This window comes from Rhinatrema bivittatum, chromosome 15 (genome assembly GCF_901001135.1).
Source record: "Rhinatrema bivittatum chromosome 15, aRhiBiv1.1, whole genome shotgun sequence".
Classification (NCBI taxonomy): domain Eukaryota; kingdom Metazoa; phylum Chordata; class Amphibia; order Gymnophiona; family Rhinatrematidae; genus Rhinatrema; species Rhinatrema bivittatum.
The window spans coordinates 44337687-44361179 of NC_042629.1; the positions used below are offsets into that span (position 1 = coordinate 44337687).

The 23493-nt window shown below is 44.8% G+C and overlaps 1 protein-coding gene across 2 annotated transcripts in view; it reads right to left on the reverse strand.

The window, feature by feature from the left end:
• The window catches only part of POU2F1 (POU class 2 homeobox 1), a 207062-nt gene that overhangs the window by 20838 nt on the left and 162731 nt on the right, over positions 1-23493 (reverse strand). For both annotated transcript variants that reach the window (XM_029579216.1, XM_029579217.1), the window contains 4 exons: positions 22127-22300; positions 10754-10895; positions 7995-8140; positions 5053-5232 (listed from right to left, as the gene is read on the reverse strand). In XM_029579216.1, coding sequence (XP_029435076.1) covers positions 5053-5232; positions 7995-8140; positions 10754-10895; positions 22127-22300 — 642 coding nt within the window. The remainder of the gene's footprint in view (positions 1-5052; positions 5233-7994; positions 8141-10753; positions 10896-22126; positions 22301-23493) is intronic.

Below are 23493 nucleotides of genomic sequence, written 5' to 3' on the forward strand. Positions count from 1 at the left end.
GGTGGTGAGAAATACCCAATTCAGAACCTCCATTTCCACATCATGCTTGAGATTGGTGCAAGTAAGCCAGCATGAAAATGTCCCTGGCTTCCACCTCTAATGGAAGAGGAAGATGAAACTCTTCCAATAACGAATTCCAGCGGGAGAGAAGAGGGCCCTGCAGAGGCCACACACCACGAATGCCCAATGTATTAATTCCAATGTCGATGCCATAGAGCCCAGGATCTGTAAATAGTCCCAGACCCTGGGCACCGAAAGCTCTAGCAGAAGTGTAATCTGACTCTGCAATTTCGGCAATCTCTCTCCATGAGAAACACTCTTTCTGCCAGCATGTCGAACTGAGCTCCCAGATACTCCAGTTTGAAAGAGGACTAAATGGCTCATTGCTAGATTCACTACCCATCCTAGAGATTTCAAGCGCATTGGAACCTTCTGTACCGATTGTTGACAGAGGTCCTCTGATTTCACACAAATGAGCCAGTTGTCTAGATACGGATGCACCAACACAACCTCCTTTTTGCAATGCAGCTGCCCCCACCACCATTACCCTTGGTGAAGGCATGTGGAGCTGACATCAGCCAAAGGGAAGGACTCGAAACTGAAAACGTTCCCTTTGGCCCATGAACCCCAGGAATCTCTGATGCTCCAGCCTGATGGCTATGTGCAGATACGCCTCTGTCAAGGCGAGAAATGCCAAGAACGCTTTCTTGCATATTGCCGCTTTGAGGGACCTCAGAGTTGGACCTCAGAGTTTCCATGCGGAAATGGGGAACTTTGAGAGCCACAATTACCTTCTCTAAATCCAGTATCTCTTGAATTGGATACAAGATGGAAAGAAACAGGATGCTTAACTTAAATTTGATCTCTGGCCACAATAAACTCTAGCCATGCAGAGTGTGTTTAGGATCTGAGCCAACAATCTCAGCAACACATCTCAGTGAAAAAAAAGAAAAAAATCTGAGCAAAGTCCAAAGCAGCTCTCAATCATTTCTCCCTCTTCAAGAGGTGGAGAAAGCCAATTCATCATCTGAATCCTTCGATGTCTTATGATCCACATTCCCTTGAACATTACCAGGGACATTCTCCCTCTGGCATTTGCCTGCTGTGACTGACAAATGGGAGGCCTGAGCACATGATCCCTACATGGTAGGTTGCTTCACCTTCGCTGGGCATCCCTGCAGAAAAATTTGCAGGCTCTGGAAACATTCCACCTGAGGAGGAGGATGGATCTCTACCAGAGTCCACAGGTTCAAATTTGCTCTCTCCAACCTCTTTTTCTCGGGGAAGCTTCTGCCCTCGGGAACTAGGGAAGAGGAGAACTGACCATTGCCTCGCTTCCAATTCCACTTCCTTCCAGAGACACTATAGGCCGAGAGGATGTCTCAACATGGGCAAAAGCTGTAGTAGTCAAATCGCTTTGAGAATCTAAACAGTGCTAACACAAATGGAGAGAGAGCGAGGACTGAATTGCTATCAGACAGCAAGCCTCACAGACAGCAAGGCGCTTGGACCTGTTCATCCCTGGCACTTAGCTCTCCTGACCTTCGGCTCTAGGCTGCCTCCTGTGCACACACCAATGCCACCCGGGAGTACAAGCACAACCCTCCAGGACCCGTACAAATATGCGCTCAAAACTAGGTCATGGTCATACGCATACAAGTACATGTGCAAATAACTTCTTGTTTGGGCTGTGGTCGTATGCGCACAAGTACCTGCGCAAATACGTGCTCAAGTCTAGGTCGCAGATGTACATGCTCAAATCTAGGCTGCGGCCTTACATGCACAGAACCCTGCGCATGCAGCAGTCATGTGGTCAGAATGCACACACACGCCTACACATGCGGGAAAGGAACCGCTGCTGTGGCCTATCACACAGCTAAGCAAAGCCTGCATGACCTTTAGAGCATTTAGGCCCTGATCCATTCAATATCCAGCACCGAAAATCATTGAAGGCCTGAAGAGCTTCTCAATAGCTCAAGCCTCTTGACTGGCCGAGAGCCAGCATGCCCTGCTACTTGTTCTTCTAAACAAGCTTTGCGCATAAACAAATTAAAACCGGAAGAAGATCTCTACCAGAATCAGAGACTCCTCCTCAGTGCAAGTTCCTCTCTGCACTTCTGTGGGACAGGGAACCGCCAGCAATAGTTGAATAGGGGGATTCCCTGCCTCTCCTGCAGACGCTGTTACAGAATCGAAAATGGCTGCCATTTCCAATGGGGAAAGCCTCAGCACTAGATCCAGTCACCCACGAGGCTTGTTTTACTGGAGTGGCCATGCTCGATACCCCCCCCCCCCCCCCCGAACGCCATGCTGCTTTTGCCGCATGCACATGCTGGCCCTCCCAGCACGTGTGTGTGGCAAAAGCAGCATGGGGTTTAGGGTGGGGGTCTGTGCTTTTTTTTTTTTATTCTTTACCTTTCATTGATTTACAAATTAAACTTTGCATGGATATACAAGATTTTCAATTTAGAAATATGAACAAAACTTGCTCTTTAACTAATCCTAATAAAGCATATTAACAAAAACATCTTTTATCTTTAGTTCATAAGAAACTTGGAGAGAAAAGAAACATTTTTCAGAGGAGTATATAATTGAAACTAATACACTATAATAGGCTTCCAAATGCACATCCCTTTTCTCTTAAGTATCCTCTCTTATATCCCCTGTGGGTTGCCTCCTCCCATCCAAAAAGGCCCTCAACTGGTCTGGTACAAAGAAAATGTGTGTTCCTAGACAATTTTACAATGCATTTACAGGGATAGTGCAGCATAAAGCTTCCCCCTAGTACTATGGTTTCGGAACGCATCTGTATGAAAAACTTTCTACGTTGTTGAGTAGATTTAGATAAATCGGGGTATACCTGGACTAGACCCCCATTAAACATCCTGTCTATATTTTTAAAATAATTTTTCATGATTCTGCTGACTCCTAATTTGTCATAAAAAGAAATAAATAGATCAGCTCTGTCCACAATTTCAACATTAAATTCTTCTAAGTATTCAGTGAGATTTTGAAAATCCACTCCTTGTCTTTTCAAAGGGACAGAGACAGTGCTGCTCCTTTTTGGAGAAAGAAAAGTTTCTTTACCGGTGGAATCTCATCCAATGGGATTTTTAGAACCTCTTGAGCATATTTCTTGAAAGAATTATTTTTTTTTTTACTCTCAGAGAACAAATAAAGATATGCAGAAATTAAAACTTTCCTTTGGTGCAGAGGTTCCGGCTGCAGGAGTGCAGGCCGCATGGCAGATCAGAAGAGAGCCAAACCACTGGCTATAAGTCTCCTTTTGCCAAACCGTAGCAACTCAGCCCAGGATAAACCATATAAAAGGGATACTTCCCTGCTCCACTGGACTTGCAGTGCAGAATGGTGAGCAGGTTCCATCACTGTCTCATGGGAGATGAGGGACCTGGACCACCAGATGTCCATGGACCTCCAGACTTAGCTGTCAGAAGGGTCACCAACCTCCCGCTCGTCTGCCTCAAACCAGAGGGGATGGCCCCACCAAGACCTCACAACCCCCTGGGAGGATCCAGAAATTTTGCCTTTTAATCTTTTTTTTTTCTCTCTCTCTTCTGACTGCAGGTTTTACACCATCTACCATCTGCTGGAGACAGAGAAATACTGAGGGACTGAAGGTGGCACACTGGGTTATGTACAGTGTCAGTGAAACGTTTTCTGTCTCCATCTGCTGGAAGGGAGGCAAAACCCAAGAGTCTGGGTTGATCTGGGTACATACAGGGAAAGGATGCTCGTTAGAAACTGCAGGTCAAGCTAGACCACCCAACTTACTTCAACTCTGCAATGCCAGAGGCCTTCATTTATCTCTGGCTTCCCTTCACCTTTTTGCCATTAAAGATCCTTTGTGCTTATCCCATGCCTTCTTGAATTCTGCTACAAAGTTTTTGCTTCCTCTTCCTCCTCTTCTGGGAGGCCACCCTTTCCATGAAGAAAATTTGGTAATGCTGATCCTGATTTTAAACCCCTTTGAGCCACATTTCATTAACTCTTGTTCTAGACATTCCCTTCCACTGAAAAATATTTGCTTCTTGTGCATTAGTTGTACCCTTAAAGTACTTGAATGCCTGTATCAAATCCCCTCCTCCTTGCCTTTCCACTAACGCATACATATTGAGGTCCTTAAGATGGCAAGCATTTATTCAAAATCAGATGGTCAGACTTGCTAGATCCCCCATCAAGACACTGTTTTCAATCCTTCACAGTGTCTGAACCAGGAAAGGAGGACCTGCTGGCGCTCGCCCTCTATCCAATTGGATGTATGTGCATCTCACACACCGTGAAGCTTTCAGCTGTGAGAGTTCGGATAGATACAGGCTATAACATTTCATGCTTCTCTTGTGCCAGCCTCAGCACCCTTTCCTCAAACTGATGTTAAATGCTTCTCCTGGTGAACATTTTTGCTTTCTTTAGAATTAACAATTTACAAGAAACTAAGGACCCACTGGAAAGAAAATGAATATTTAACAGAATCTGCTCAGTTGAAAGGTGCATAACAGTAAAAATAAATAAATAAAATATTTTAGCTGTTAAGCAGAAGGAATCTACATGTTTCCGCACAAGCTGCTCAATTATTCACATGTCCTCCTGGAGCTAAGGTAAGTACATTTTACTAATTATTAAGTTTTCCTTCCATAATAAACAGTAATAATTACAATAACTAATCATTATTTGATTGGCCCAGTTAACCGTTTTGGTGAGATGATGTCCTGGGGCTGGCAAGTCCAGCTAACTGACCAACATGAGCTGCTTTTGTGACCACCGTCCTCAGCTTCTCACTCACCCGGGCCTTTGCTCTCATACATCCCCTCATTTGATGCCAGCCTTGGACTAACCAGCATTTTGGGCCTACCAGTGTCTCTAGTAGCTATCATTTATTATATAGCTATTACTCTAAGCCAGATCCCAAGGTACTGTACAATACTTATTTACCTGTCTTCGTGACACTATCAGTCTCTGCAGCTCTAGACAAGATCACCCGGCTGCAAAATCGCTCCTTAGAGAGCTTCCAAATTAGATTTGTAAATTATTTACCAATGCAGTTGGATTAGAGAAAATTGCTTTAATGGGAGAGCTGCTGCTTCCACCACTGCTGGGTGGGTTGATCCTTTTCTCCTTCTGGCGCCGGTTACAGAACCAAACACGGATCACCTCCTTCTCCATGTTCAGCTGGTCAGCAATCATGGTGATCTCCTCCGAGGTAGGTTTTTGGTTCTGAGAAGGGAGAACAAAGGGACTGATTTCTAAAATTGCTCCCCCAACACTATAAAGCCAACAAAATGGAAAACTCCTCCCTAGAACAGCTCCTGAAGCTGAAGTTGTCTTGGACTGCGATTGATTGGTGGTGTGTGGGGAAAGCTGCTGGAGGAAGAAAGTGATGCACACAGCTAATTTACTGGGCAGTACAGGGCAAGCAGAATTGGTGCATGAACAGCTGAGTTAGTGTAGTTACCACAGCAAGTTATTCTGTACCGCATAAAAGATCACAGGGCAAGAAAGCAACAACATAGAAAACAGCATACAAAGAAACAAGGAAGAAATCACGTAACGGGTCTATCTTCACTCCTGAGAGAGATGAAAGCGCCAGAGCCATGTGGACATTGCCTGCGGGTTGGCGGGGAAGGGGGAGGTTTCATAGTTAAACTAAATGAAAGATTAAAACCTCAAACCACTGCTACACTTTTCTGATTTTCGCACTATACTCCAGTCTATCATTTTATCTAAGGTAGACTATTGTAATGCACTTTTTCTAGGCATCCCCGCTACCCATATCAAACCCCTACAACTACTACAAAACGCTGCCGCCAGGATACTATCAAACACGAAAAAAAGAGATCACATCACCCCCACACTCATCGAACTTCATTGGCTCCCTATACACTCCCGAATTCTCTATAAAGCCTGTTCCATCATCCACAAAAGTCTGTTGAACTCTAACCTGAATTGGATTAACCCCCCACTCCTCCCCCGCACCTCGAACAGACCCACACGTACAGCCCTCCAAGGAACCCTACGTGCACAACCTATCAAATCTTTCAAATTATCGTCCACTATAAACAGAGCTTTCTCCCTAGCCGGCCCCTCTATATGGAACTCCCTGCCTCCTGGTATACGCCTGGAATCATACACACCCATTTTTAAAAAAAAACTGAAAACATGGCTCTTCCAGCAAGCTTACCACACATCACCTCCCATTACATAGATCCTTACTGATTAAATAAGTGATTCTCCCAGAATCTGATACGCGACTTATGATTTATTTCTCGGATTACGTTGTATGCCTATCGATCTTGTACTTTGACTCGGCTATTTATGTACTTATCTTTTGTATATAGTTTTGATGATATGTATATAGTGATTTTGCTGTTCTCAATTTTATGTAAGGGCCCTGCCCAAAAGTTAACCTGTTTGCAATGTTATATGTAAGGGTTCTGCCCAATGGTTCCTGTTTAACTGTAAACCGATACGATGTGTGAACGGCTATCGGTATAAAAAAGACATTAAATAAATAAATAATAAATTAAGAATGCATTCCTGCAATATAGAAAAGTATCAGAAGGGACGAGGCATAACGCCTGCATGAAGGATTGGGATCCACGGCAGCACGGAGGGGCAGAGCGGCTCAGCAACACAGTGTGGAACTCCTCATTGCCTAAATTATGAGGCCTTATGCAAAATAAATGGGAAAAAAAATCCTTATTTATTAAGGACCATTGAGCCAGATGTATTAAAGTGTTGGTCTCTCTTTAGGTCCGTCTCCTCAATGTACGTGTAATTACACTCAGGCATCTTTTGCATCTGTGCTAAGGACACATTTGCGGATCCCGGGAAATGAGGGCTTGATAGAACGCACTTCGAAGTGGACTTTTAACTAAGCGGACCAGCCTAAAAGCCTGAACAGAGATTAGCCATATTCAGGCAGGGAGAAGATGGGGACACAGCAAGAGCAGTGGCAGGATAGGACTCTTCCTAGATTTGTGTTAATTTAGGTTTCATGCCTCAGGGTCGGCTTCCTAGCTCGTCGTTTTTATTTAGGTTTCATGCGCCGTCTCCCGCTTTCCTAGATACCCACATTCCTCTCTTGATATTTGCATTTCTTAATGGGAGGGCTCAGAGCCAGTGTGCCCGGCTCTTCTCATCGATTCAAACACGTAATGAGTGAAAGATTTTTTTTTTGCATTTAAGGTTACTGAGGTACAAACGCTCAAGAAAGAAATGGTCAGCAGCTCGGGGATGAGGCTTCAACTGGCATTACTGCTCACAAGTTTCGATCTTGGCTTAATTCACTCCTGTAGTAAACTTGGTACCACACGGCTTTATTTGGGCCTCTCGGGAAAGAGCTTAGTACATCCGGGCCCATCAAATCTTGTGGTTTTCCACATTTTCAACTTTAGAGGCCACTACTGAAGCGCAAAAGGAAATGCTGGAAAGCCACAGTGGCTCTTTAGAGAAAACGAGCTATTCACAGACAAACTGAGAACTGTACACGCGCCTTCCTAATTCCATGCACCCTCCCCACAGAAGCTGAAGAACAGAGATGCCGGGCTTCCCCCCAGCAATCACTAGGGAGGTGCAGGAGCTCAAAATGAAAAAGGCAAGGAATTAAAACTACAATCCAATAACTTTCCGATACGGTGAAATTCAGGCGAGGGTAAGTAGTAGTTTCAAGGAAGGAGAGAGAAGGGTAAACAAAGACAATATAATTCAGATACTGGGGAAGAGCCCAAAGCTGGCATTCATTGGTTCATAAAGTAGGAACTACGTACCATGCATGGAGTTTGTATGTCTACACGCTCCTAACTAGTGCCAATGCTAGGCTGGCAGTTTGGTGCCACTCCAGGACATGACACTGGCTGCTCTTCCTTCTCTGGAAAGCTGTTGGGGGGAGCGACCACCACAGCAAATACTTGGTATTCACTAACTGTTCCTGTGAGAAGCTGTCTTTCACATCTCCGTCCTCGCTACACAGTACTGACCTCCAGGAAACTCTTCTCTAAGGCCACTCGTATGTTAGTCTCGATGCTGGTGCGTTTCTTCCTCCTGCGGTTCAGCCCCTCGACCCCCAGCCCCGGAGAATTTAGAGAACTTGGACTGGAGAGAGCAGAGTCGGACGAGAGGTTTTCTAGGACAGAGTACATGAGAGTGAAAGTCAGCCTGATCAGAGCTGTTCCATACACATCAACACAGAGAATAAAAATAAAGCATCTGTCACACCATCAAATATTTTCCTTGATCATCATTCATTTGGGCTACTAAAGAGATTACAGCGCTCCCTTGCTGAGGATGTTTCTTTCACATTGTAACTTAATTGGTTTTCTGCAAAGGAACATGCAAAAAAGAAAGCTAACATACAGGTGTAACAAGATGAAAGCCAAAGGCCTCATACATAAATCTGCAAGATACACTAGAAGATTTGAGGTTCAGTGCAAATCAAATACTAGACCATACTTGAGAAGCACTGCTACAACTTCTGCAGACATAAACTAGACTCACAGTACCAGCTACATCCAAAGCACAGAATCTCGCCCATATTTCTAAATGTCTATACTGCTTTGCTATATCCTGTTACATCAGTTATGAAGCGCTAACCAACAATAGAGCAGTTTTGTACTGCTCCTTTGAGATTCTAGCCCAAATATAATCTGCTCTACTTGGACCAACGTACTGTAACCCTTTGTTTACAGTTATCCATCCTTCCATCCAGTCCAACTATCGCAGCAACAATCCTCTGACTGAAAGGAGCAAATAGTAGGTCCCTCCAGAATTTAGTACAAATGCACTCTTAAGCCAGCCACTAGGTGTCAGTGTTGTATAATGGATGGGACTCCCTCCCTCTAAGAGCTGTGAACACTGTCCCCTGCAGCATCAGGAGATGAGTTTGTTAATGGATCTCCAACGGCAGGCTGGGCCTATCGGGCCAGCTCAGGGCAATTGTTATATAAGAAAGAAGTTGGCAGATACCATTATTTTAGTATTTTAACTCTGCTTAGTATTTCACCATGCTTTTAATATATGTTTTTGAAGTGTAATATTTTACATCTGTTCTATCACAATGGATGTGTTCCAGACCAGTGGTTTCCAGTCCTGTCCTGGAGGCATGCTTAACTGGCCTGGTATTCTGGATACCTGTAATGAAGATGCAAGAGATATCTTTGCAAAAATTGGAGACCCAGAGTATGCATATTTATCTCATGCATATTCATTGTGGCTATACAGAAAAATAGAAAGGTTAGGTATGCCACCAGGACTGGGTTGAGAAACACTATTTTAGACTGACAATCTTAAATTCACCTAAGAATACCTGAATTGACTATAAGAATTCTAAGAATCTACTGGTAAATGCCATGCTGGGTCAGACCAATCGTCCCTCTCTGACCATGACTATTCTAGGTCACTTTAAATTACCTGGCAGATCTATTCCATGTTGCACACTCTCAGAAGTAAAAAATGGAAATACCTATAAGGCTTATAACTGTTAATGGATCTGCCCTCCAGAAACCTGTCCACATTTTTTTAAACTCAGCTACACTAACAACTTTTACTACATCCTCCAGATTTGGTTATTATTATTATTATTATTATTATTATTATTATTAATAAATGTGATTTAAATAATTAGTTAAAGGCTAATAAACACAAGGCAATGAAAGGACAGCAAATGCTCTTATCTCTATTGATGAGAGGCAAACTGGGAAAATGAATCAGAAAGTAATTAGGAAGCAGAGCCTCGTTATGTTGTTACTACCATCTGATATGTTCCACTTCCATGCACAACATGTTCTATTCTAGGCATGCAGATTGCTTTCTAACACGGTGCTGTGAAGCCAAGTATGCATTCCACAGACTCCAAAAAGGGACTTCTGACAGCCCCAAGTGCACATACCCCATGATAGCTCATCCCATGCCTGCAATTCATTCTTACTGAGGCAGTAAAAGACTGATGTACTGCGTCAGTTACAGAGATCTGACAATTATTCACCATTACTGTACCCTCCAGTTCAGCTCTACTCATAAAAGATGCACAAGAAACCTCTTCCTATGAAAAGAAAGCCTCTGTGTATGACGACAGGCAAGGCTCTGGCCTCCGCATGCTGCAATGCAGCTGCTCTCAAATCCAGTCCTTGAGGCCCCCAAATGGGTTTGATTTTCAGGATACTCACCATAAATATTCATGCGCTAGCTGCAGACATTTGGTTTAAATCGGGATTAATTTGCATATTTTAGTCATCATGAAAACAAGACCTGTTTAGTGGCCTCAAGGACCAGATTCAAGAAGCACTTCTATAATGAATAAATGAACATCCCAAGCTTTTTAAATTATTCTGGTCCTACTTTTACTGCAATGCATGATGTTCCCTGCACTTTAAAGAACACTGTAGAGCAAATATAAAAGTTTAGCCTGAATAAAAAAATCAAACAGCATGCTCCAGTTAATACAGTGATCAAATGATTCATAATATGGACTTTTGAGCTACTGAAACAGGATTTCAGGACAGGTTCAGCGTAGAGGTCCACTTCATAATAAAGCACTAACACCATGAGAGATCAGAGCAAGAATAGAAGACATGCCATGCTGGGTCAGAACAAATGGATCCATTCAAGCCTGGTATCCAGTTTCTGACGGCGGCCAATTTTGGTCGCTTCAGAGTAGATCCTAACAGGAAATCCCAACAGGCCCTTCCACAAGCTACTGTGACTTGGTGTGGGAACTGAGGCACCCCCAAGACTCACTCACCTGCATCATTCAGCCACTTTTCCAGAAGAGGTTTTAACTTGCACATATTCTTAAAGCTCAGGTTCAAGGCTTCAAAGCGAGAGATGGTTGTTTGGCTGAAGTCATTTCCATAGAGTTTGCCCATGGCGAGCCCAACGTCACCCTATAGGACAGGGAGCAAGAGAGAGAAAGAGAAGCTTCAAGATTTAAAAAACCCCCCAAAATGTTAGAACTCACTACGCCAGACTGGGCAAGCCCATTTGTTGTCTCATACACAGAAAACTATAGAATTACTTTAAACCAGAGCAGCACTCAGGGAAGGTTAGGACTAGGCTCTTGGCTGGTAAATCTGCCAGACTTGCCTTAGATTGTCTGGAGCTTAAAAATGCAAAACATTAATTTACATACACAGGCATGAATGTCCTTACCCTTTCACCAATGTACTTTTACTGATTGCACAGAGAGAGTCTAGTCAAGCGTAAAGGAATACAGGCTTGTTAGAACACACTCCCTTTTAGCCTTGGATCCATAGCCCTTCTCAGAGGAGGTGTGTCCAATTCTTTTCTTTTGGGAGCATAGGTTTGCCATTGCGGGTAGAAAAGTCATGCTTTATCCACTGCACATTCAAAGAATGTACTCATTAGCAATAATTTATAATATCAGCAGCGTGACGATAAAGCAAGTTTGCTTATCCGTAAATAGGAGACTCCATTGAGAGCAGGATGAATTAGCCATTATGCATGTGTGACATCGCCTGATGGCACCAACACAGACCCAAGAGCTCAGTAAAGACTTTACAGAGTATGCGTAGGAGTTCTCACATGCACACTGCCTTGTGAGCCCCTTAGTCTCTTTCAGAATTTACGTTTTAGCAAGGTGGTTGACTCTCTAAGCTGGCAGGTGGGTATTAAATATGGCTAATTCATCCTATCTACCTTGGTGTAACCCTCAATCCTACAGACTCACTAAAGTCACAGATTAGATCAATAATTCAATCAAACTATGCTAAATTGAGGTTACTCTGCCATATAAAATCACAGAAACATAGAAATGACGGCAGAAAAGGACCAAATGGTTCATTCAGTCTGCCCAACAAGCTTATGGTAGTATCTGCTGCACTTGCAGGTTACCCCCATACTTAGTTTCCAGACCGAAAAAGTTAGAGCCCTTGTTGGTTGCTGTCTGAATCCAAATCCCTTTTCCTTGTTAACCCCTGCTGTTGAAATAGAGAGCAACAATGAAGTTGAATCAACAGTATGAAGGCTTATTGCTTAAGGATAGTAACTGCCACACCAACAAGTTACCCCATACACTTTTTCTTCATTTCCATCATCTAGCTTTTAGGGATCCATAGTGTTTATCCCAAGCCCTTTTGAATTCTTTCACTGTTTGTGTCTTCATCACCTCCTCTGGAAGGGCATTCCAGGAATCCACCACCCTCTCCATGAAGAAATATTTCCTGATGTTGGTTCTGAGTCATTCTCCCTGGAGTTTCATTTTGTAACCCCTAGATTCTACTGATTTCTTTCCAACTGAAAAGATTTGTCAATTGTGCATAATTAAAACCTTTCAAGTCTCTGAAAGCCTGTATTATATCTCCCCTGCATCTCCTCTCTTCAAGGATATACATATTAGGGGTGTGAATCGTTTTTTGACGATTTAAAATATCGTCCGATATTTTTTAAATCGTCATTAATCGTTAAAGAGTGCGATACAATAGAAATTCCACTGATTTATCATGAAAAAATCGTTAATCGGGTTAGTGCACACTAATAGGACTTAGGACACAACTTAAAAACCTGGCCGGCGCCATCTTTAAAGATGGCGCAGGCCGTCCAGTGCTCCTACCATGTGACAGGGGCCGGCCAATGGCACGGTTACCCTGTCACATGGTAAGGACAAAGGGCCATCGGCGCCATTTTTATTAGTGGCAGCCGACGGCCCGAGAGCGGGAGATCGCTCCCGGGGCCCACTGGACCACCAGGTAATTTTAAAATGTTTTTGGAGGGGGTCGGGAGGGTGGTGGAGGCTAAGGGAGCGGTTTTAAAGGGTCGGGGTGGGTTTTTTGTTTATCGGATCGGGCGCAGCAGATAAAAAAAAAAAGATCAGGCCGGACGAAAAAAAATGCATGATTTGAACCGGAACCGAACTGATTCCGGTTCCGATTCACATCTCAAATACATATTTAGGTCCTTCAACCTCTCCTCATATGTCATTTGATAGAGATCCCCCACCATTTTGGTCACTCATCTCTGGACCACCATCCTATTTAGGTTCCTTCTGAGATATGGTCTCCAGAACCGAACATAGAATTCCAGGTGAGGCCTCACCAAGGACCTGTACAAGGGGATTATCACCTCCTTTTTCTTACTGGTTATTCCTCTCTCTATGCAGCCCAGCATTCTTCTGGCTTTATCTATCGCCTTGTCACATTGCTTCGTTGTCTTCATATCGCTAGACATTATCACCCCAAGGTCCCTCTCTTGGTCCGTGCACAACAGCCTTTCAAACCCCCCCCCCTCCCCCCCATCACATACAGCTCTTTTGGATAACCACATCCCAGATGCATGACTCTGCACTTCTTGCCATTGAATCCCACTGTTCAAGCTTCCTTAAATCATGTTTCATTCTCTCTACTCTGGCGTGTCCACTTTGTTGCAGATCTTAGTATCATCCACAAATAGACAAACTTTATCCTCTATCCCTTCCACAATGTCACTCACAAAGATAATGAACAGAACACCGATCCTTGTGGCACTCCGCTTAACATTGTTCTCTCTTCAGAGTAGGTTCCATTAACCATTACATGTTGTCTTCTATCCGTCAACCAGTTTGCTACCAACTAATTGATGAAAAACTTAGATATTTTTGATGGCCTGGACGAGATTTAACTTTATACTTGATATCCAGTTTTTTCGACATTGGTAACATTGACAAACGTGTCTGCCTCATTCTGGGCCAAAACTCTTGCAGCAGCCTATATACTGGTACTGCTATAACCTGCTCTGGAAGTTAAATACATTTTAATAAACCAAGTATGTTTTCCCTAGTTCTGTCTCTCAGTACAAGGGGAAAATAATTTCCTTAGCCATCTGTTGAACAAAGACAAGATATCCTGTATTCTCAAGAGGAGACATACTCCTAGGAAGTTTGGAGAATGGATCAGACTAGATCAATCCTCGTTATTGGACTGGAAAAATGGAGCAAAATTTGAAGATTCAGACCCTTCATATGAATCAGACAATACTATACGAGGTTCCTCTGATGTAATTCTCTCCTTGAGGAGGATGAATTAGGAGATTTTGCTTGCTATATGGTCTTTCTTTGCACTGACAGGGAGGAATAGTAAACTGACTTTCTATCTTAGGCATCACTGATTCTAAAATGGGAGACCATTTGTTTCAGCAGTGGAGATGGCATATCACTAAAATACATACTTTTTTCTTTTTTTTTAGATTCTAGCCACATCTTTCTCACCATGGAATGCTTGTCAACTGCATGAAGCACAATGGAAGAACTGTTCAATTCAAGAGCCAAAATGGGCAATTTTGGGGAGCTTTCGCCTACATTTGATTTTTTTTCTGCACGGAGAATGGAGCTTCTGCACCAAAAAGGCCTTTACGCTGAAGATGGTGCTGTGCTTTTCTTACAGACGGAGTTGATTTTTCTGCACAAGGGCACGGTCTCCGCACCAATACACTGCCTGATGGTGTGGAGTGTACCTATTTTGGTAATGAGGTGCTTGACTTACTGGTTAGTCATGGTGCCAATTCAGAAAGAACCTTTGTCTTTTTTGGTTAAGGTGATAGCCTTCTGCACCAAAGAGTATTTAACCTTAACTACTCAACCTGAGGAGATTCTAGAAAATTTCTTTAAGTGCAGCTTTTTCATTTTCTGACCCTTGGAGATATGGAAACACATGCCACAGAGTTAGGAACATCACGGGATAGTCCTTAACACTGCATGCCCTGGTCATACTGCTCTGACAATCATTTAAATGGGGGACATTTCTTGAACCCCAAAAGGCTAGCTGACAATTTGAAGAGGTGTGCCACTAAATCAAAATAAATGTTTAACATACAGGAGGAAAAACTATTTTTGAGACTGGAGCAAAAAATTAAAGAAACAAGAGAAAAAAAATCCTGCATGACAGAATTTAGTCAGATAAGTTTTTAACCAGATAAACCTTATCCAGGGGGTATTCTGTGTGTGTTTCAGGGCGGGCCAAACTTAACCTACCCCGAAAACACTGATAATTCAGGCTTATCAGGGTATGTCATCCAGATGAATTTGGTAATGCCAGGAGGTGACTGAAAAGTTATCTGAATAACTTTGATTTAATCAACTATGTTCAGCACTGCAGAAACACCATTAAGTTATCTGGATAAACTCATCTATATAAGTCATCTGGTCTGCCTGTAGCTGAATACTGACCTCTTTGTATTTTTTTTTACATAATCACTTCTCATGTGCTTGATAAATTCACCCTACATACTTAATGGTGATTATTATAGGCATCCCAAACAAGAGCAGCTCATATATCCATGCTTGCCAGCCTTACGCAAAGTGAGCAATATTCCCAATGAATGTTACATGACATAGAAAAGCTGTCCAAACTGGAGTGGGAGAATTAAATAAGACCTAGCTTTGGTCATCAGCATGCAAAACAATAACAAACATATAAAAGAAACAGAATACATCTTCCAATTCTGAACTGAAACTAAGTATTCTGTCGTCTTTGGAAAAATATTTTACATAAAGGAAAATTAGTTCTTACCTGATAATTTTCATTCCTGTGGTACCACGGATCAGTCCACACTGCTGGGTTTTGCCTCCCTTCCAGCAGATGGAAAAACTTGTAAGGCACCCCCTCAACCTGGTGGGCCATCTGCAGCTCCTCAGTATAAACAGTATCAAAGCACTTGGAGGATAACAGTGCTACCAAATAATTAGAACTTTGCAGATCAAGCAAAAAAAACAAACTAGAACATTCTAGAACTGATTAATCAAAAAATTGGATAAACATGTAGCCTTCTTTTTGTTTCTGCAGTATAAATAAAATCATAGAGTGGACTCTCACGATAAACCCCTGGACTGATCCATGGTACTACAGGAATGAAAATTATCAGGTAAGAACTAATTTTCCTTTCCCTGTACGTACCCGGATCAGTCCAGCCTGCTGGGATGTACCAAAGCTTCCCTACACAGGGTGGGACGTGGAAAGTCCCACTTGAAGAACACCTCTGCCAAAATTCCCATCAACTGGAGCTTGGACATCCAGACGGTAGTGACGTGCAAAAGTGTGAAGCGTCTTCCAAGTCGCCACCCTGCAAATCTCCTGCGGCGATACAGACTGGCATTCAGCCCAAGAAGAGGCGTGAGCGTGTAGAGTGCGTGCTTTCAAGCCATCTGGAACCGGCTGGCCCCGACAAATATAAGCTGACGAGATGGTCTCTTTCAGCCAATGAGCTATAGTCACCTTGGAAGCTTGCCGTCCTTAGCGCCACTCCACAAGACGAACAAATAGTCCGAAACACGGAAAGAATTGGTAACCTCCAAATATCTCAGAAGAACTCTCTATACATCCAGACGCTTCAATTCCCTAGAATGCGGAGCATCGCTATCCATAAGAAAAAAGGCCGGAAGCTCCACCGACTGATTCAGATGGAATTAAGAAATCACCTTCGGCAAAAAGGACGGAACGGTTCTCCCGACTCCGTAAAGCGCAAAAATGGCTCCCTACAGGAGAGAGCTTGCAGCTCCGATACCCTACAAGCCAAGCAAATAGCCACCAAAAACACCGTCTTAAGGGTGAGGTCCTTTAAAGTAGCTCTTTTCAGAGGCTCAAATGGCGCATCACATAAGACTCAAAGTACCAGATTCAGGCTCCAAGATGGACAGACTGAATGGACTGGAGGATTCAAATGTTTCCCCCCCCCCGGAGGAAACAGACAACATCAAGATGGGACTCGAGAGAACTGCCTTTAATCTTGCTTAGGAAACATCCCAATGCTGCCACCTGGACTCGAAGGGAATTAAAAGGCCGTTCTGCAAAAACGCCAACATCTGTGGCACTGATGAATGGCAGGGAAGTACCCCATGCTCCTTGTACCATAATTCGAACACCTTCCATATGCAAACATACGTCAATGAAGTAGAGGTTTTACGCACCTGTAGGAGGGTAGAGATAACGTCCTCCTGGTAACCCTTCTTCCTCAATCGCCTCCGCTCAAAAGCCAGGCCGCTAGACAAAAGCAATCCGCCTGATCGAAAAATATAGGGCCTTGAAGTAACAAGTGGGTAAGGTGCCCCAGTCGGAGAGGACTGTCGACTGCCAGATTGAATAGATCCGTGAACCATGGGCGCCGAGGCCATTCCGGAGCTACTAGTATCACCTTCCCTGGATGAACCTCTATGTGGTGTAAAACCGTGCCGACCAGTGGCCATGGAGGGAAGACATAAAGCAGGATCCTGGGCGGCCACGGGAGAACCAAGGCGTCGACCCCTTCGGCCCCTATGATCCCTTCTGCGACTGAAGAAGCGGGCGGCCTTGGCGTTCCTTTGAGTTGCCATCAAGTCCAGATGGGGTACCCCCTACCTGTGGATGATGAGGGCCATCGCCTCCTCAGAAAGCTCCCACTCCCCAGGATCGATCCTTTGCAGACTCAAGTAATCTGCATGCATGTAATCCGTGCCTGCGATGTGTGATGCTGCCAGAATGGTGAGATGCTTCTCCGCCCAGACCATGAACTGTGCTACCTCTGCGGCCACCGGGAGACTTCTGTTGCTGCCCTGACGATTGATGTAGGCCACCGTCATCGCATTGTCAGATAGCACCTGTACCGCTCGATTGCATACAATCGGCAAAAATGTTTGGAGCGCTAGCCAGACCGCCCTAGCCTCCAGGCGATTTATGGACCATTGTGATTCCTCCATCGACCATGCACTGCCTGCGATTGGCATACCACTCCCCAACCCGACAGGCTGGCATCCGTGGGGCCCACTATCCACTGAGGGACTTCGAGATCCACTCCACGAGACAGATGCTCTGGGATCAGCCACCAGCCAAGACTGGATGTTGTGGACTCTGTGAGCAGCAATGGGATCTGAAATTGTTCCGACTTCGGATTCCATCGAGAAAGTAACGCTCTCTGTAACGGTCTCATATGAGCAAACGCCCAAGGGACCAACTCTAGACTGGATGCCATGGAACAGAGGACCTGCAAGTAGTCCCAAATGGAGGGGGTGGGAAGAGACAATAGGCATTTGACCTGTTGCATCAACTTGGCAATCCTGTCCTCTTGGAGAAAAATCTTCCCTAACAGGGTATCGAATCGAGCTCCCAAGAAGTCCAGCACCTGAGACGGGAAAAGGTTGCTTTTTGCCTGACTGACCACCCATCCCAGTGATTCCAGGAGCCCCACGACTCTCTCGACCGCCGCCTCGCACAGCTCTTTCGACTTCGCAGGAATGAGCCAGTCGTCTAGATACGGGTGAACTAGCACACTCTCCCTCCGAAGGGCCGCTGCAACTACCACCATCACTTTGGTGAAAGTATGAGGGGCTGTTGCGAGGCCGAACGGCAGCGCACAAAACTGGAAATGGTCACCGAGAATCTTGAAGCGAAGAAACCTCTGATGATCCTGGCGAATGGCTATATGCAAATACGCCTTGGTCAAGTCCAGGGATGCCAAGAACTCGCCGATTGTAGGGTCTCCATCCTGAAACACGGAATCTTGAGGGTTTTGTTCACCTTTTTGAGGTCGAGGATCAGACAGAATGACCCCTCCTTTCTGGGGACAATGAAGTAGATGGAATAACGCCCTGGGATGGGAACGATGGCCCCCAGTCTTAGGAGACAGTCGAGGGTCTGGCACACGAACTGTGCCTTGCAGGGACCGCAAGGGGACACCAGAAACAGGTCGCGGATAGGCCAAGCAAATTCCAACAAGTAACCTTGCCTTATGACATCAAGAACCCAATGGTCTGTCGTTATCTTGACCCATTCCTCGTAAAATCAGTCCTCCCACTCTGGGAACTGAGGAATGGGCCGACCGCATCTCATTGTGTTGACTTGGCCCGAAGGGAAGTGGAACTGGCACCATCCCTTCTGGGCCGTCGCCCTCGAAAGAAGTGAGACCAAGGCTGGGCCCTGCCAGCAGGTTGCCGCTGAGTCGCCCCCGGGGTCCTGTTCTGCTGGAATCTTCTCTGGCCACAAAACTGGGCTCGGGCCGCTGGAAATCCTCTGGAGGACCTCGGTCTGTCCTCTGGCAGCTGGTGAACCTTATTCTCACCCAAAGACTTAATCGACTGCTCCAGGTCCTTGCCAAAAAGGAACATACCCTTGAACGACAAAGAATTCAACTGGGCCTTAGAAGAGACATCAGCGGACCAATTGCGCAGCCAAAGAAGCCTTCTGGCGGAGACTACTGACACCATAGTTCTGGAAGACGTCCATAGGAGGCCATATAAGGCATCCGGCCCCATTTGCCACCACCGCCTCCAGGCGCTCTGCCTGAGCCGCTTCCAAAGTTAACAACTGTTGGACCCAACGTAAACCAGCCCGGGGCATGAAGCTACTCCAGACCGCTGCCCGAATGCCCAGGGCGGAGACCTTGAAAATCTTCTTTAGGAGAACCTCCAGCTTCCGGTCCTGGAGATCCTTTAAGGCTGCCACTCCGGCAACTGGGATCGTAGTCCTCTTTGTAACTGCAGACACCGAAGCATCCACCTTGGGAGACCTGAGGATCTCCAAGTTCTCCTCCGGCAACGGATATAACTTCTCCATCATCCGCCCCACTCTGAGGCCGGCATCTGGAACATCCCACTCCCGAGTCATCAATTGTTGGAGCATGGAATGAAGGGGAAAGGTCCGGGAGGGACCCCGCAACCTCGCTAGGACCGGGTCCACCGCCCCTGGAGAAGGCGCCTCCTGCGGGAGATGCACTCCTAGCTCCACCAAGACCCACAGAATAAGTGGGTCTAAATGCACTCCTAGCTCCACCAAGACCCACAGAATAAGTGGGTCTAATTCTTCCTTGTGAATTATTCTTCGGATCATCGCCTTCCAGAGGAGGGGGTGGAGGAGTCAGGGTCACATCCTCCTGGCCGTCTCCCGTGTGGTCAGATACTGAGGTTGCCACCTCAGAGAGAGGCGCTTTTAAGCTTCTTTACTCGCAGAGATCCCTGGGATCTTTAGATATCAGCACCTTGCTTGGGGGACCATCCGGCCGCCCCTGTACAGCAGCCTCCCTCTGATGAGCTTGCGTGGCCAGAAAAGCCTTGTGTATGAGGAGGACAAAGTCCAACGAGAAGGCCTCAGCCCCACCCTCCTGGGCGGTAAACTATCAGGATAACCCCCCAAATCCTCTCTGGGCCACTTCTGCGGGTCTTCTGGGCTGCCGGGGACCGGAGAAAGATGAGGAGGGAGCTCCCCTCCCCCTAAAGCCCGAACTTCTGCCATGGCAAATGATTCCAAGATGGCCACCGTTCCCACACTCAGCGGGAAGAGATCGGCCTGACTGCCCCGATCAGGCTGCCGCTTGCGAGACGCCGGCAGCAAAACTGAAGCGCCGTCCCAGCTGGGAAGGCAGCAAATACAAAGGCCTGTGCAGGACAGCCGAGAATCTGACTCCCTGCAGGCCATGCAATGCGATGAGAGCAGCATAATGGGGGGGGGGGGGTGTCACAACGAAGCAGACCACAAAATAGCACAAGCCTCGCGGCAGCCACCAATAGCATAAGCCTCGCGGCAGCCACCAATAGCTTGCGCCCCGCCGGCTGAGCGCTCCCAGAGGCAGTACTGTGCCAACCGCAGGTAAAAGCTGAGTCCCCAGAAGGCTGTCTTACTTTTTATTTTTTTCCCCTTTCGGCTAAATTTAAAACTTTTTTTTTTCCCCAGCCAACTGGGACTGAGGGGGAGGGACCGGACTACTGGTGTCATCCCTAAAGCCTTAAACTTGAGGGAGCTATGCGGGATCGCCGACCCCAGCTCCTGAATTGCCTACTACAGGGGGGATAGTCTCAATGAGACCTGCCAACCGCCTGGGAGGCTGATCCTCTGTTAGCAGTTGATCTGCAGAGTTCTTTTTACTTTTTTTTAAACCAATTTTACTCTCCCTAAGCACTGCAAAAAACTATCCTCTTTCTTTTACTTTTTTTTTTTGAAGCCTAGCCTACACCTCAACCAAAAGTGAAGACTGCATGTTTTGCACCACCTTCATCTGCTGGAGACAGAGAAATACTGAGGAGCTGCAGGTGGCACACCAGGTTAAAAGGGGGTGCCTTATAAGTTTTTCTCTGTCTCCATCTGCTGGAAGGGAGGCAAAACCCAGCAGTCTGAACGGATCTAGGTACATACAGGGAATAGAAAAGCAAGAACATTATTTTAAAAAGATAGGTTTTTATAGAAAAATACAACTTTCTCTATATATGTATCTATATTGCATATGTGATTTAAAATAACATTGGATAAATATACATGAGAAGGCACAATTGCAAACTGGACAACTGTATTCCATGGACAGTGTGAGAGTGAGAGTGTGAGTGTGTATAGAGAGAGACATGTCTTTTTACAGGGAAGAATGTTTATTTTTGTAGCCTTTCATAATATTGTAGTTACATTTATTACATTATTTATTCAACATTATTGAAATAAGATGATTAAAAATCCCTTTACATCACTAACCAAGTTGAAGCCGTGTGACGGGGACTTTAGAAGTTGCAAACTTTGAGAGCAGTTTTTAAGCCTATTAAACTATCAGCTTAAAATCCTGCAGCCTGATAAACAGCGCTGCACTGAAAGCCCAAGCTGGTAAAAAGCATGCACCTGCTGTGAAAAGCAGCTGCACTTTGAAAGCATAGGACAACCCACATGCTGTCAGCTCATCCTTTCTGAAAGTCCCCCACAGGTAGGAAAGGATGAACCTTTTACAGTTTCACTTTTTTTTTTTTCTCCAATTTGACCTGTCACTTTTCCTCCTTATCCTTTGGGTCTTGGAGCTCAGTTTCAATCAGGGCTGGGATCTGGTGCCATGAGGCTTCATTCACAACTACCTGGGGATTTTTTTCCTCCTATTTCATATCCCTTCCTCACTCATTGCAATGGCAGCTGTGGGTCGGGGGGGGGCCTCACACCAGGGCTCTTTCCAGGATCCTGCAATCAGGGACCCTGAATCCAGCCACTAGGTATCATCACTATGCGAGGATGATGCCAATAGACTCCTTCCCCCTTCAGATGCTGTGAATTCTGCCCACTGGGGCAGATTCAGCCCCAGGTGACCTGGCAAGTGGAAGACCTCAAGCCAGGAAGGGAATCCAGGTCCCACCACGTAGTAGTGCACAGGGTGGACACAGAGCACCCAAGCTGGCCCCACACTCCTCTTTAAAAGTTACCTGAGTGAATCCAAGTTTAATGCGTCTCTGCTTGAACGTCTTGGCAAACTGCTCGAGCTCCTCAAGATCACTAGGCTCCTCCAGACTGGGAGTGTCAATTCGCTTTGGTGTGGACTGGTTCTGTGGAAGTGGCTGAATTGGGGTCGCCGCTATTGTGCGTGTTGGAGTTGCTGGCTGTTGAGGGAGGGGAGGGGATGAAAAGACAGATAAAAGTTAATTTCTGCCTGGTGTGACGAAAGGAACTAAATAGGAGCGCAGTGGGAAATCAGAAACATGGGTAAAGGTATTTCTGCTTTAGAACGGGCATGAACCAATTCTATTATTTAGAAAGCCCATCTACAGCAGTTTTTCAAAAAACAGTACATCTGAACTGTGTGCTCTCTATCAAAGCCATCAAACCAATGTACATAGGGTTGGATGGAACTATATACCCTTTGCAGCAGTAAAACCCAAAATTAAATCAACTTTAATACCATGCCCAGGGCAGCTAGGCACTAGCAGAAACTGATGCACTACAGAATCGGTTTTCTGATGATCCTACACCCCTTCAAATTTCAGAAATTATAACATTATAGAAAAAAACCTGATAGCAATGCTTTTTCAAGAAGCTTTCACTATTGTTTGCAAATGTTATGCTATTACATATTATGGAAATGAACTGATGTTGAATTTTTATGTAATGTTTTATGTTTTAAAATGTACTCTGCTTAGCACGATTATTATAAACGGATAATAAATGTTTTAAATAAAATAAACCTTTAAAAAGGAAACTAACATACCATAATTAGTTGTCAACGCAAAATATTAGCACAGAATTCTGAATGACCATCATATATGGGCACAATGTGTTCTGTAGGTACTAACAACTGTAGACACTAACAACCAACCATTGTCTGTTAAATAATTACGCTGACGAGTCCATCACAGATAATGTTTAACTCTTTATTATTTATAATGGTGATATTCATTAGTTAATCGCAGGCTTAATTGGCATCGATATTTGAAGTTGGCTATAAACAACTCGGTACCGGTGTAATCCAACTATAGCCTTTACCTACACCATTACACTGGGTTTTTTTTCAGCTATTACTTATATCGGAATATATGCCATAACTTGTCTCACGATGTTATATAAGTTGATATAAGTTATATAATTTTATATAAGTTATATAAGTTGAGCCATATCTTGTTTTTCCTTAACCATGTAATTTACTATGGATATCAGTTGCTTCCTTAATTGTAATATGTTGTTTGACCTGTAAACTGGAGTGAAGGCACCTAACTAAACTTCGGTATATAAAAGCAAATAAATAAATAAATAAACAAACATACATTATTCAGTGTGCTTTGCACATCAATTTCTTGCA